The sequence below is a fragment of the Hyperoodon ampullatus genome (assembly GCF_949752795.1).
Source record: "Hyperoodon ampullatus genome assembly, chromosome: 2".
NCBI classification, from domain to species: domain Eukaryota; kingdom Metazoa; phylum Chordata; class Mammalia; order Artiodactyla; family Ziphiidae; genus Hyperoodon; species Hyperoodon ampullatus.
In genome coordinates, this window is record NC_136915.1 from 54,029,912 (window position 1) to 54,045,271 (window position 15,360).

The 15,360-nt window shown below is 41.1% G+C and overlaps 1 protein-coding gene across 1 annotated transcript in view; it reads left to right on the top strand.

Moving 5' to 3' along the window:
• Positions 1-14,659, top strand: part of PATJ (PATJ crumbs cell polarity complex component) — a gene marked incomplete at its 3' end in the record, with an annotated part of 366,093 nt that extends 351,434 nt beyond the window's left edge. The window contains exons 44-46 of the mRNA XM_079698741.1: positions 7,352-7,458; positions 10,659-10,782; positions 14,513-14,659. Of these exons, the coding sequence (XP_079554867.1) occupies positions 7,352-7,458; positions 10,659-10,782; positions 14,513-14,659 (378 nt within the window). The remainder of the gene's footprint in view (positions 1-7,351; positions 7,459-10,658; positions 10,783-14,512) is intronic.
• Between the last annotated feature and the right edge of the window lie 701 nt (positions 14,660-15,360).

Consider the following 15,360-nt stretch of genomic DNA (forward strand, 5'->3'; position numbering starts at 1 on the left):
TATGAGAAAATAAAGTTCTTTCATTAAGCGTCTGGTGAGTCTAAACTGATGAATCACGTGGCAGCTCAGGAAGCTCTGTTAATTTACTGCATGCGTCCCTATCACCCAGCAGTTCCATATCTAGTTCTCCACCTTAAAGAACCTCTCGGGGGCTTCCCTGGTGGCGCAGTGGTTGAGAGTCCGCCTGCCAATGTAGGGGACACGGGTTCGTGCCCCGGTCCGGGAAGATCTCACATGCCGCGGACCGGCTGGGCCCGTGAGCCATGGCCGCTGAGCCTGCGCGTCCGGAGCCTGTGCTCCGCAACGGGAGAGGCCCCAACAGTGAGAGGCCCGCGTACCGCAAAAAAAAAAAAAAAGAACCTCTCAGGATTTCCGTCGCAGTACTGTGTGCATCAATGAGGAGGAACATAGACTTACACAGCTTTTGAACCAGTTTAATGATTTTGAAGGGTGATTGGGAGGCAAGGCGCAACATCTGCTGCCTCCAGGCCCTGGGTATGAGGCATGAGAGGAAGGGCTGCTGATCTGAGTAATGTAATAAAGCCAGACCATAGGCTGTGGATCTCATGAGATGGAGCTGGTCCTAGCCGGGTGGAAGGACTCCAGACACCATGGCTCTTTCAAGTTGCACAGACCTTAGTACCATCACCTCAGGACTTCGAAGGCTGTCTGCCTTCCCCAGGAATCCCTGTCTTTCCCCTCTCCTCTCCGTTTAGAATGGCGTCCGTATCTGCCTCCCCTGTTAGGTGACAGCAATGGCAAGCCTGCTTGTGGGAGAGTGGGGAACACATTTGCTTTCCCTGGGTTTCCTCTGCTCCCACCCATGTCCTCAGAACCTACCACAGAAGTTTGCACCCAGTAGTTCAAAATTTACTTTAAAAAAAAATGACCAAACTTCCCATTAGCCTTTTTGCCTTCCCCCTTCCTCAAACACAGAAATAGACCTCTCCCAGCCTCACCTCCAAGCCTAGTCCCTAGTATTGCTGGACAAAGAGCAGGGCTGAGCCAAGACTCCTAGACCACAGCTCTGTCTCCTCAAACTTGTATCCAACTGAACATGCCCTTCCAAGATCAGATTATCCCCTTTCACAAGTCATACCTAAGAAGGCCAATCAACTCTGAGACCAAGAAGGTTGATGCAAATGCCTTGGGGCTGTAGAGTTATCCTGGGGGTGATGGGTTTGTCTCCTTGCTTCCCTGCAAAAAACCAAACTATCAGTGCAAGTGTTTCACATTTCCCATCCAGCCCTTTGTATTCCACTCCTACAAAATAGGCAGGAGCTCAGGGATCCTAGGTTTTAATATTGTCCGTTATTGAGAGGCCCATCTTATTTCAGGGTTGGGGGTGAGCAAGAGGCCTTCAGATTTTAGAGGGATATGAGTTTTTCTGTAAGGAAGTGCTATATTAGTGTTTTTACATTTTCTAGCTAAATAAAGAAATTTAATTTTTACCCAAATAGAACTATAGCTTTGGTTTTACAGTTTATATGGACTCCTGAAAGCTTATTGAAGTTCAAAAGCTTTCTTCCTAGAACATCGATCGGGTGTATATCTCCTACCTCCCAACCCCTCTCCTTGTAGTACTGGGGGGAGGGGTGCGTTTTTCCAGCCTGTTGCCAAGCACAGCCATGAAGATCAGCTCTACTTGCAGCTGCTTGTTTGACTCTCTGCCCCTCTTTCTTCCCAGCTCCATGTCTAGACTGTACTCCATTATATGCAGGGTGAAGCAGATTTCTAGGTGTGAGGGTCCAAGACCAGGTCTGTACCCTCTCACTAGGCGATTTGCCTCACACTGAATTCAATTAAGAGCACAGGGTTCCAAAAAAAGAAGAAAGAAAAAGAGCACAGGATTCTAGAGTAAAATGGCATGGGTTTGAATCCAGCCTTCACTCCTTAGCTGACCTGGAGAAAGTTACTTAACCTCTCTGCTCCAGGTTCCTTTGTCTGCAATATGGGAATAATTATGGTACCTACGTCTGTAGGGACTCAGCAGAGTGCTTAGCACAGAGGAAGTGCTCAGTTTATATTCAGTATCATGGTGCTGTTATATGTTGAATAAATGAGCCAGTAAAGAAAGGAGCAGGTTGCCATCAAGTCTTGGCTTTTGAAGGTATCTTAGAAAAAGTAATATTTTACTGACTTTCTTCCTCAGCCCCATAACAGATGGTCTGGTTCATGGACAGCTGAGACTACATGTCCAGATTCCCACCAAGTATAGGAATCCCCCCCTCACCATATCCCAAATCGGTAGAGTTTTGAGTCTCTGAGTCCTTGCTTTGTGGGGGGCTCATGTCCTAACAAGTTGAGCCATTCCATTCTGTAACTGCCTTAGTTATTAGATTTTTTCTTCTTAAAAAAACCCAGAACCAATCTCCTTGTAACCTCTATCAATCTCACTCTGTTCCATGGAAATTCAGAATATTGAACCCTGTACGCCCTATTCCTTAGGAAGGTTTTAGGTTCATTCATTTATTCATTCCACAAATGCTTATTAAGCAGTTGTATGCCAGGCACCTTCACATTGAGAAGCTGTCCTTATCCTCATGAATCCTGTGATTGGGTGGGAAAGACAGCTAACAGTCACACAAATACGTATCATGGTGATTTGTAAGGAATACTTAGAGCGCTATGGAAAGGAAAACGGGGGAACTTAATTTAAACATAGGTAGTCAAAGAAGGCTTGTATAATGGAAGTGACCTTTAAGCTGGTGCCAGGCCAACTGGTTTGGTGGAGGGGAGGGGGCGGGACTCCATGCAGAAAGAACTGTGGAATGTGGGGTGGAGTGGAAGATATAGATGGGATTAGAGGGGTAGGCTCGGAAGGACATTTGTGTGTATAGTTAGGGAGTCTTAAATTTTATTCCAGGTACAAAGAAAGACCACTGAAAGGTTTTAAGCAGGGGAGGGCCATTATCCATTTTATATTTAAAAAGATAACTGGCTGTTGTGTGGAAGAGAGATTAGAAGAGGGTGAGTGGAGATTCCAGGTAAAAGGCAGCTGATGATGGTTGATTGAATTAGGATGGTCACCAGAGAGATGAAAAGGAAACAAACTTGAGAAGTATATTGGAGGTAGAGTCCAGAGGATTTGGTGGTAGATTATTCAGAATAAGCATCAGTTAGGTTAGCATTCTAGTACCTCTCCAGCTGGACAGTCACCAGCCAACAATCGGGTATTTTCTATATTATACCTAGTGGGTTTCTAATTAGGCAGCTGGAGGTGCCATCTATAAAGAAGAGGAAACCTAGAGGGGAAAATGAATAGAAGGGATTTGGTTGTTGGATCAAGAATTTGGATTCGGTTGTGTTAATTAGGCTTTGAGATATTAAAATGCAGATGTTGAGTTGGCAATTGGATATAACAGACTAAGCTGGGAATTGTTAGCACGTTGTTGGAATTTAAAGCTGTGGGAATGTGTATGCTGTGACCTAGACCCTGAGTGTGCAAGTGGGAAGTGGGCCAGGACTAAGCCACAAGGGGTGAGTAGAATAGCAGAGATGGAAGCAGCAGGAAGAAAGCCGGAGAGTGGGTCATGGAAGTCTGGGTCTGGCAACAGGGATGGAAACTGGAATGGAGTGGGGTTTTGAAAATGATGTAGGCTGAGAGTAGGTAGGATTACATAGGTCACATGCAAAGACAACTCCTCCACTACATTTGCTGGGGAGGAGAAGAAAAAAAACAGAAACTGGTGGTAAGTGCAGAGGAGAGTCTATCATTTTCTTTTTTGTTTATCCTAAATATTCCCCCAATTTGTTCATTCTTTATATTATAGTATTTCCAGAAGATCCTAAAACTTATGGATAGAAATGTTTTCCCCCAGAATAGGATGCTTCACCCAAAATGTGTTCTGATCCAGCCAGGGCTAGGGCCAGGGCCAGCCTGTGGCTTTCCTTGTCTAAATACTCTATTAATAGATGCAACTAAGCTTAACTATTTAGGTAGTCATGCCCTCTGTTGGCTTATTCTGAAACTGCAATCAAATCAAGGTCTTGCACTGTTGTCAAGCTAAGTCCCTTCACTCTGTACTTGAGTGCTCTTATCTGGAAGAACTGTAAATCAGAAGCAGGGGTAGACCAGGAGTTCTTGAGAAAGAATCTCTGATAACTAATTGAGGTGGAAGACAACTCCAGGATAAGCAGACAAGGCAGGCTATTTATGATTCCCCTTTAACAGATGAAGAAACTGAAACTCAAGCCACAGTATCATTTAAGTGGCAAAAACTGAACTTCAGATCTTCATTCTGTCAGAGCTATACCATATTTCTTCTTAATTCTTTGGAATGTTTTTGCAGAATAGAAATATAAGTGAATGTTTAAATGTTGGTTGTTCTATACTTTTGTTTGGGACCATCTAAAAGGCAAATCATAGGAAGTAAGAGATATTCTTTCTTTCATTCACCAAATATTAATTGAACACCTACTATATGCTAGTCATGTTCTACATAAGGGGCATACAGTAGTGAATAAAACAGACAAACGTCATGCCCTCACATTCTAATATGAAGTGGTAAGACAATAAATAAGGCAAGATATATAATTAATTAGATAGTAATGGTAGTAAGAAGGAAACATAAAGCGGGAAAGGAAGATGTTGTTAAACAAAATGCAACTGAATGAGTTTGAAGATCTATTTGGCTTTATCCAATGATTCATGAATTGGGCAGCATCCCATTTAACAAGTAGAATGGAACTCCAAGGATCTATACAAAATAGAAGGCTTTTATAGGGAGATGGAGGGTGGGACAAGGAAGTTAAAAAGTGGATTATTTCAGGCAAGGTCACCTTCCCTTCCTGGGAAGGCAGGGGGTCTTATCAAGCAGATCCCCTCACTGGTGTTGATGAAGAAATTCCAGACTGATTGGTTTAAAATTCCACTCCAAGGAGGGGCTGAAACTGCAGTTAGGTTAGGTTTAAGTCCTAGTAGAGCTTAGCATACATGACTATTTTGGGCCTGTTTCTTTTCTTTTTTTTCTTAATTAATTTTTTAATTAAAGTATAGTTGATTTACAATGTTATATTAGTTTCAGGTGTACAACATAGTACTTCAATATTTTTATGGATTATACTCCATTTAAAGTTATTATATAATATTAGCCATATTCTCTGTGCTGTACATTACATCCTTGTATCTTATTTATTTTGTACCCAGTAGAGTGTGCTTCTTAATTCCCTTCCCCTATCTTGCCCCTTCCCACTTCCCTCTCCCCACTGATAACCACTAGTTTGTTCTCTGTATCTATGAGTCTGTTTCTGTTTTGTTATATCCATTCATTTACTTTATTTTTTAGATTCCACATATAAGTGAAAACATACAGTATTTGTTTTTCTCTGTCTGACTTACTCCACTCAGCATAATTCCCTCCAGTTCCATTCATGTTGTTGCAAATGACAAATTTCTTTTTATGGCTGAGTAATATTCCACTGTAGATAGACACCACACCTTCTTTATCCATTCATCTGTTGATGGACACTTGTGTTGTTCTGTACTATTTTCCATTACGGCTGCACCAATTTACATTCCAACCAGCAGTGTACTAGGGTTCCCTTTTCTCCACATCCTTACCAATTTATTATTTGTGGTCTTTTTAACAATAACCAGTCTGACAGGTGTGAGGTGATATCTCATTCAGTAGGTTGTTTTTTCATTTTGTTGATGGTTTCCTTCACTGTGCAAAAACTTTTTAATTGCTTCCCATTTGTTTATTTTTGCTTTTTGTTTCCCTCACCTGAGGAGACAGATTCAAAAAAATATTGCTAAGACTTATGTCAATGAGTGTACTGCTTATGTTTTCCTCTAGGAGTTTTATGGTTTCCAGTTTTGCATTTAGGTCTTTAATTCATTCTGAGTCTATTTTTGTATGTGGTGTGAAAAAAATGTTCTAATTTCATTCTTTTACATGTTCTTGTCCAGCTTTCACAGCATCACTTATTGAAGACACTGTCTCTTCCCCATTGCATATTTTTGCCTCCTTTGTCATAGATTAATTGACCATAAGTGTGTGGGTTTATTTCTGGTTTCTCTATTCTGTTCCATTGATCTATGCATCTGTTTTTGTGCTAGGGGCCTGTTGTTTCTTTTTAAACAATATAAAATGTTGGGCTGGGGTGTTGGTATGGGACTTTTAGTTAGGGTGGCCAAGGAGGGTGACTTCAGAGTAAAGACCTGAGGGAAGTGAAGGAGCTGGGGGCAGAGCATTCCAGGCAGAATGCACAGCACTCGCAAAGCGCCAAGGTGGAGATGTCTCTGGCATGTTAGAGGAACAGCCAGGGGCCAGCATGGCTGGAGCAGGGTGAACACAGGGGAGAATGTTTGGAGACGAAAGTGGAGACATAACTGGGCAGATCACCTACAGATGACCTTACAGACCATCTAAGAACTTCAACATGTGATCCAGGGGGCTCCAGATTTCCCTTGGACAGTTTTAAGCAGAGGACTGAAATAATCTTCTGTATTTTAACAGGAACATTCTAGCTGCTATAGACTGAGTGGGGGAGGGGCTGAAGCAGGGAGATGAGTAAGGAGGCTTTTGTAAAACTCCAAGCAAGAGATGATTTTATAGAGACTTCCCTGGAGGTCCAGTGGTTAAGACACCTCGCTCCCACTGCAGGGGGCATGGTTTTGATCCCTGGTCGGGGAACTAAGATCCTACATGCCACGTGGCCCTGCCAAAGAATAGAAAAAAAAAAAGAGAGAGAGAGAAAAAGAGATGATTTTATAGAAAGACCAGTTGAATTTTATGGGGATTGAAAGTGGGTTGTGAAAGGAAGAGTCGTCAAGGATGACACCAAGGTGTTTGCTGAGACTGGAAGAATGAAGTTGCATTACCTGAGATGAGGAAGTCCAGGGAGCGGAGAAGGGGTCGGGGAGTGGCTCAGTGCTGGACAGGTTAGATTTGAGATACCTGCTGGGCATCCCATTAGGGATGTCAAATTGGTGATTGGGTGTGTAGGTCTGGAGTTAAGTAAGAGGTGGTGCTGGAGAGACAGATTCAGGAATTATCATTTACATAGATGATATTTAAATTCATAAAGTGGTATGAGGTGAGATAACTAAGGGGATGTAGAGATGGAAAGATAAGAAGCTCCAGGAATGAGCCCTGTGGCCCTCTGATAGAGTTTTGGGAGCTATGAAAAAAATGGCCAGAAAGTGGAAAGGAAACTAGTAAAGTGTAGTGTCATAGAAGCCAAATGAAGAAAATAGTTTGAGAAAGAATAATCCATTGTGTCAAATTCTGTAGATAGATTAAATAAGACTGAGAACTGACCATTGGATAGAGTATGGTTTCTCTAATTCTTCCCTGACTTATAATGGATTGTCTTGTTCTGACTCTCCCCTCCCCACCCTGCCCAGGTTGTGGCAGATACCAATATAAGCGCCATAGCAACTCAGCTTGAGAACATGTCTACGGGCTACCCCCTCGGTTCACCCGCTGCCGAGCACCATCTGGAGGACACAGAGTGAGTATTCTAGATGCAGAGTGCCTCTTATGTGGGTGGGCAAAGCTCAGTGAGACCTTTTCCAGATTGTAGAGTGTGCTCCCTAAAGGAGAGGAATGGGAAAATACACATTACCTTTTCTAACTCCTAGGGAATCTCCAAGAAAGCAACAGGGTTGCCTTACTTCTCACAAGGCTTTGCTCCACCACGGTAGTTCTTCACAGACTGTTACCACAGGGCCTGCACACACTGCACCTGGCCACTGGAACTGGTGCCTGTGCCCTCTCCCCTCAGAATCCTCAGATTTATAGCCCAGATGCACCCTTCTTCATTACACAAGGAACCAGGTTTCCTCAGTTTTCTAAGCTAAAATCTTGTTCTGAGGTTAAATCTTCTTGTCATACTTGCTGACATTTTTTACTAAAGCCTGTCACTGCAGTTAAAGTTGCTCATTAAAGCAGTGTTTCTCAAGCTAGAATGTCCATAAGAATAACCCAAACAGCATATTTAAATATGCTAATTCCTCTGGCCCATTCTCAGAGATTCTGAGTAGGTGGTCTAGGGTGGGTTCTCCAGGACAGTGTTGCTGCAGATAAGCCGAGGACCCACACTTTGAGAAATGCTGCCCAAAGTTATTCGTCTCAACTCTACCAGTGCCTGGTCACTAGCTGGTGCTCAATAAATGTTTGTTGGCTGATACAAACCCTTTATTGGAACGATCTGACGGTCACAGCCATTCCCAACTTTTTCCTGATTGTTCATTAACTTAAATGACAGCTTTGAGTTTGTTTTTCTGGAGGAAAGAATATTAAACTAGGCTCATTTTACTTTTTTCTCATTATGAAAGTAATGAACACTTGCTATTAAAGTGTGACAAATACATGAAAGTATAACATTTTCAGGCTAGAGTGGCCATTTATTAAAAAAAAAAAAAAAAGAAATCAGGACCCTTATATGAAGAATAGTATACACTTAGCATCGTTTAACATGTCCATGGAACTACCAAGATGCCCTGTGATCTTGGGTCCTTTGCTATGATTCCACAGTTCCTGGCAGGTTGGGAACTACTAGCATAAAAGAATTTAAAAATCACTTATAATCTGACCACTGTTAACATTTGGAGATTTTTTTTTAAGTGAAAGTAAATTAAAACTAACTGAAAGTGTCAGATAAATGGAGGTAAACTCCATCTAATGCTGCCAGTGGAGGAATGAAGCTGCATTCCTCCCTCTCCCAGAGAAAACAGGCTCTAATTGTGAATAGGTACAATTATGAAGGTCTCTAATGATTTGGTGGCCCCCAGGGGCTAGCTCTAAAACAATGGCTTTGGACATCTAGGTTCCCATTTCAATATCCTTGGAAATAGGGGCTGGCTGTGTTTGAAAGAGGAGACATGAATCAAGTTCATGTCTAGCCAGTGGCCTATTACTGCGAGTGCTTATAAGGCCACAAAGTGATGAAACGTAGAGCCTTATTAATGACATCATTACCATTCAGCCATAGGGGATAATACTTCATTATTTCAGCAGATATTTATTGAGTGCCTTTCTAAGGCTAGACACTACAAGTGCTGGGTCCTGAGGACTCAAACTTAGAAACGTAGGTGAAGGCATTGCCCCAGTCCTCATAGAACTGCCAGAGGATTGGAAAAACAGACCCATAAATCCATGGTTATAAAAGAGTTAGGAAGTGTTGGAGAGCTTAGTTCAGTGAGAGAGAGAAGTACAGAGTCCTGTGAAGCATGGAAGAGAGGCATAACTCAGCTAGGGAGGGTACTTGGAGGCACTAATGCTTAACCTGAGTTTTTAAATAATTGGAAAAAACAGGAGTGGCATTTAAAACAGGTAATAATATATACGGTATAGACCTTCAGCAATTACTATGGATGCCTGCTGTAAATAACCAGCAAGTGCCTAGCAAACAACTGGTATCAGTGGGAAGCAGCTGAAAATCAAGCTTAAAATAAGCCAGGCAAAATCGAGGAGGAGAGGGAAGAATATTCTAGTCAGACAGAACAGCATATTCAAAGGTTGCTCATATCCCAGTTTTGCAAATTTCTCTGAGGACACGAATGGCTGCATTTATATCAGGTGGCTCTGCCTCTCGACGTGCGTGCTGCCGCAAAACAAGTGGCCCTGCCAGGATACGCATACAAACCTCCTGCAGATAAGACGACAGGGCCCAGGTACCAGAGTTCCTTTAGGTTTTTACCCTTTGGACAACCACGTATGGGAATAAGAAATTGGCGTTAGTTAAGCTTAGCTTTAACTCATAGAGCCCACACGTGTACTTTAATTTTTACCCATGTTGTTTCTGAGAGAGATGACTTCCACACTGGACAAAGCTTTGAAAATCTAAATTATACATTTGAAACAAATTGTCTTTATCCATTTTGCTTCACCTTGGTTTCTCTCTTCTCTCCTGGATTTCAGTTCTCATTTACATAGTCGTGATTCTGAGGGTGTGATAGGCACAGCGCACAGCGCTTGGTGCTGGGAATGGCCAGAGGGCGGAGGCTTAAGGAGTTGATAATCTGGTAGAGGAGAAAGATGGTTAAGAAATCATGATACAGTATGACAAGTGCTGTATGGAAATCTGGACCAAGAACAAAGGGAACACAGAGAAGGTAGGGGTGAATGCTTCCAAGGGAGTCAGGAAAGCATCACATTGGAGATTGGAGGTGGGTTTTGAAGAATGAGTTCCCACACTCAGTGGAAGTGGGGATCATGTGCAGCGAGGATATTCAGGCAGAATAACAGCAGCCATTACTGAGCTCTAGGGCTGCCGTCACCTGTTCTGTTCAGAGGTCCACCTGTGGACTGCGGTGTACACCAAGCTCAGGTGATACCCCGCCTCTCCATCTCCATGCATGTTCTTCAAAGATGTAAAGGCAGTTCTGTTCAGCTTTAGACAGTAAGTTAAAAAGTTAAAAACTAAGCAAAAAAAAAGAGTGCTTTGACAACTTCAGCATCATGACTTTATTTTCAGTTAAAAAACAGTGGGTTTTATGAAAGAGAAACCTCTAAAACATCAAAAATATTGGCGTGATATAGGAAATTCAAAAATAAGTTTCTAGATTGCTTTCTGACAGTTTGATTTGATAAACTGACCATCATCATTTCGCAGTATGAAAGTCTCTCTCAAATCTGTGTTCTTCCATTAAAATGAAATTCCCTCTCAATATCTATTCTTGAATTAAACAGCGTGCATTGTGTTTTCAGAACACCTCCACCTAAGATTATTACTTTGGAGAAAGGCTCTGAAGGATTGGGGTTTAGTATTGTAGGGGGTTATGGAAGTCCCCATGGAGACCTGCCAATTTATGTCAAGACTATATTTGCAAAGGTATTTTTTTCCTTTTTACTGTACTTTATTTTTTTTTTAAATAAAACTTAGGTGAGATTTTTTTTGCGTTTTGCTTTGCTTTACTTTGGGTGATAGCTGAATGTGTGCATGTATGCTTGTTTCATTTTCATCTTACAGGAAATTCCCACACCACACTAGTGCAAGAAGTGTTCTTTTATAAAAGTGGAGTCACAGGAAGTGTAATATTCTTTAGACCCTTTTACAAAAGTTGATGCTAACAGATTTTAAAGAGTGTCTTCTTTCAACAACCAGTGTAAGGAATATGGCATGCTCTTTGCAAGAGCTCTTTGGCCTTGGAAGTACTGTTCTTGCGAGAACAAAGATTTGGCTTTCTACTTTAAGATATTGCAGAGGGCCATGGCATAAAGCTTTGTACAAGACTGGGATCAGTGCAGCATTAATGGCTGCCCATCACTAAAACCTCAGGATGCTTTAGCTGAAGGTGGTTTCTCTCTTCCAATAGTCTGCCAAGTACTTGCAGGATTAACCCAGTGAGTTAGACTAAGACTGGATAACGGGGGACTTCCCTGGCAGCGCAGTGGTTAAGAATCCGCCTGCCAATGCAGGGGATATGGATTCGAGCCCTGGTATGGGAAGATCCCACATGCTGCAGAGCAACTAAGCCCGCCTGCCACAACCACTGAAGCCTGTGTGCCTAGAGCTTATGCTCCACAACAAGAGAAGCCACCGCAATGAGAAGCCCGTGCACCGCAACGAAGAGTAGCCCCTGCTCGCCGCAACTAGAGAAAAGCCCACGCACAGCAACGAAAACCCAACGCAGCCAAAAATTAAATAAATTTATAAAAAGAAAAAAAAAGAGTGGATAACAGTATCTTTCAAGAATTAAGTAGTCCAATTCATCCTACTTAATACACAGGCCCTAGTGTAGGTTTCTACTGCTGCCACTAGATGGCTCTTAGATAAGTTTTTAATTTCATTATTAAAGTTGGAATTTAAATTTGTTATAAACTTTTAAGATCTCTGAAAGTATTTAGTTTTGATACTACAACTTTATTCTTCGTTGCTTTTATCACAATCATTTGTTTATTAATTGATCCAATTGCCTACTAGTACTTTATTTTCCTAAAGAAATAAAGGCCTTCCACAGAAGAAATAAGGCAGATTCTTTCTCTTTCCAGAAGGCTGTACTATACACTATATACACATTTGCTTTTACCTATGCAGATCTTATCACCCGTTAATTGGGTGTAACCTTGACCTGACATAAGCCTCAAGTCAAGCCTCAAGTTTGGCATTTGTTTCTGGAACACATTAGGCAGCTACAGATTTACACACCTGTTTCCATCTTGCTAGGATGCCTGTCAAGGGGGCATGTTATTCCCATACACACATCAGTTGACCTGATGATGGATGAACAGGGAAAGGAAAGGCAGATCAGAAACATTCTGGATGACAGTGCTGCCCCAGTCTGATAATTCCCAAGGTGGATAAACCACCTACAGACCCTCCTTTTCCTAGGATAACACCATAAGTAGCTGTGATAATGATTCTTTGGGAGGATTGTTGTACTTTACATTTAAAAGAACCGGCTATGGAGATAATGACAGTGGAGTGGCTACAAAGTGAGCCCTCACTAAGCTAAAGATTCCCCCCATAGGAGTTTTGATCTAAGAACTACAGCTATATGTTTTCTTTTTTTTTTTTTTTTTAAACACTGAACATACATTCTTTAAAATGTTTATCTCTGATTCAGGTTTCTGGATCTCAGATGTCCACAGGCTGGACACAGGGTGTGGATTATTACGTAACCTTTTTGGTGTCCTAAGCATCTTTTAACAGTTCTCTTGCTCAACTAAGAAATTAATTTGGCCCATCCAGGTCTTTTCTTCCCCTCCAGAAGTAGGAAGCATCACAGACACTTAGGGTGTGTAGGATTTGCGAGGCGTAATCAGTCTGATTAACTGGCTGTCAGGGCCTTCCATTTTCTTTCAGGTGTTTGGTTGGAAACTTCAAAATCAAAGCCAACTTTAGATCTTAGTCCCTTCAGCAGACGAACTTTACCATAAGCCAACAAGAGATTGGCCTAAAGACTTCAGCAACCCTGAAAATTGAGGGAGCAGTATTTTGGAGCCTGTGAAATCTGAAAACATGAGTTTGATCATCATTCGTTTCATTTTATTATACTACCACCATGATTGAGTAAATACAGTGTGCCGTACACTTAATCCTTAGAACAGGGCGAAAGATAGATAATAGAGCCTATTTTACAGCATAGGGAAGGCGAAGTGACCAAACTAGGACACAGCAAGTGGGTAAGGCCACATTTCCAAGCTAGATGGAGGTCTGTCTGTGAGCCATTTATTTCTTCCTTCCCTTGTTTAGTCTACAGATGCCACATTAATAAAGTAGGAGAGGAGATTCAGGTCAGTGTAATTATCAAGTAAGCACAGCAATACCTGAAATAGTGTATACATCCTAGAAAGTTGAAAAATCGACCTTTTTTGCATTATTGAAAATGAAAACTTGAAGAGCTTAGTGTGCTTTTTAAAGAACTAATTACACAGGTATCTGAGGTTAACTGAAACCCTTAAATCTCAGCATGTAAAATTTATTAAAATCAAGTTAGATTTATCCGTTAGCATTACTTGTTTAATCCTGTCTTCAGTGCAGTTAACACACTTTCTTAAAAGAAAAAAAAATTTGAATAAAGCTGCAAATTATTTAATCTTGGTATTTTTCCCCCAGTATAGTCCTGGTTTTGAATATTCTTTATTACATCTTTTTACAGGAATTCCACCCTTTTCAGGGCTTTGAAATTCTAGATAATTCACCCACCGCCTCAGGACCTCCATGCTGTAGGACACAGGTCTCTGGAGTGTTAGTGCCTCTGAGCTTGGCTTCTGCAGGAGGCCATCAGCAACCAGGTGCCCACGGGCCTTGGTTAATTTCCCCAGTAGTTCAACATCATTTAGAGGACTCTTTTGGCACTAACTTTTCAAGGAGTTCTCACAATTACCCCGACAGATGGAGAAAGCTTCCTGTGAATCATTTTCTAGGTCTTTTATTTCCTTACTCGTCCAAAGTGTTTCTAGTAATATCATGGCGTCTTTGATACTCAGCTTTAGAATGAAGAAAAGCCCAAGTTTCACTTGCTTTGTGCAGTTCTGAAGAGCCATGCATGACTGAATATGTAATGAAAGTAGTCATTTAGAAACCTATTTAGATGGATCCAAGGTAAAGTTGAAGCTATTGAATATGATATTGCAAAATTTTAGAAATGCTCCACTTCTGTGTATTTTTATATATATATATATAGAACAGCTTTATTGAGATATGTTCACATACCATAAAATTCACCCATTTAGATAAAACTAATACCAGATTCAGTTCTGCCTTTGTATGCTACATATTCATGAATGTGACATAATATGACATTCAAATTCCATTCAGTACTGAATATTGAAATAAGGTCCTACTGGTATTAAAAGAAATGTGAACGTCAGGACATTCAGGACATTCCTACTAGTATGTTATGTAAACAATGCATAATTATGATTACTATTCAACCATTATTCAAATAACATATCCTACATTTTTCTTAGTTTTCTTAATTTAAAAATATTACCTAGAAATAACTTTAATTGGTGGTTTTAAAAGTTTTTCTTTTAATATGCACACCGTAATATTAATATTATTTGAATATTAATTGCATCCTCCTAGATTAAACTGGAATGTTTCTTGTTTGCAGGGAGCAGCTGCAGATGACGGCCGATTGAAGCGAGGTGATCAGATTTTAGCTGTTAATGGTGAGACTCTGGAAGGTGTTACACATGAGGAAGCTGTGGCCATTCTAAAACACCAGAGAGGAACTGTAGTCTTAACTGTGCTGTCCTGAGCCTTGGGTCCTGACCACGAGATAGATGTGGTTGTAGAATATCCATAGGAAGACAAAGTTCTGAGGATGAAAAGCAGCCTCAACTAAAACCCACCTTTATTCTTACCATCTCAACCTCTCGCTTGGGAGAGATGGCCTAGGTTTCACGTGAATTTCCCAAGTTGACAATCTAATGTTGCCCAGATTCTCTCACCTCTTGGTGAGGTTAATTCCTAACAGCTGAGTCTTATGCATTTTGCATTTAACATCAATGTTTATCAACTAGTAGTAAGTTGTTCTGATTATATTTGCTGAAATGGAAGTTAACAACCTCTCATTCCTTATGTCCTTCTCTCCCCATCCTGACTCATGTGGAGGCTGAGCAGCAACCAGATCGCATCCGATGAACAGAAACAAATGTTAAGCAACTTGTCATCTCACTCATGATTTATGTATGCTAATTGTCTCTTCAGATACACCAGAAAACATTAGCAGTGTAATTAACTTAGCAGTGATGCCCATAATGAAATACCAGATTCTCCTGTGGGAAATTACTGTGCTCTTTTCTGTACGACTTATCATCAAATAAGCCTCAAATTCATTTCTCTGGGTAGATCTTTATAAGTTAGTCATTGGTGATTATGATGAGTCAATTTGCAGACTGTAATCTAAAAATTCTGAATGGCTTTCTAATTGTTTTCTTAGCTACATAAGTGCATACT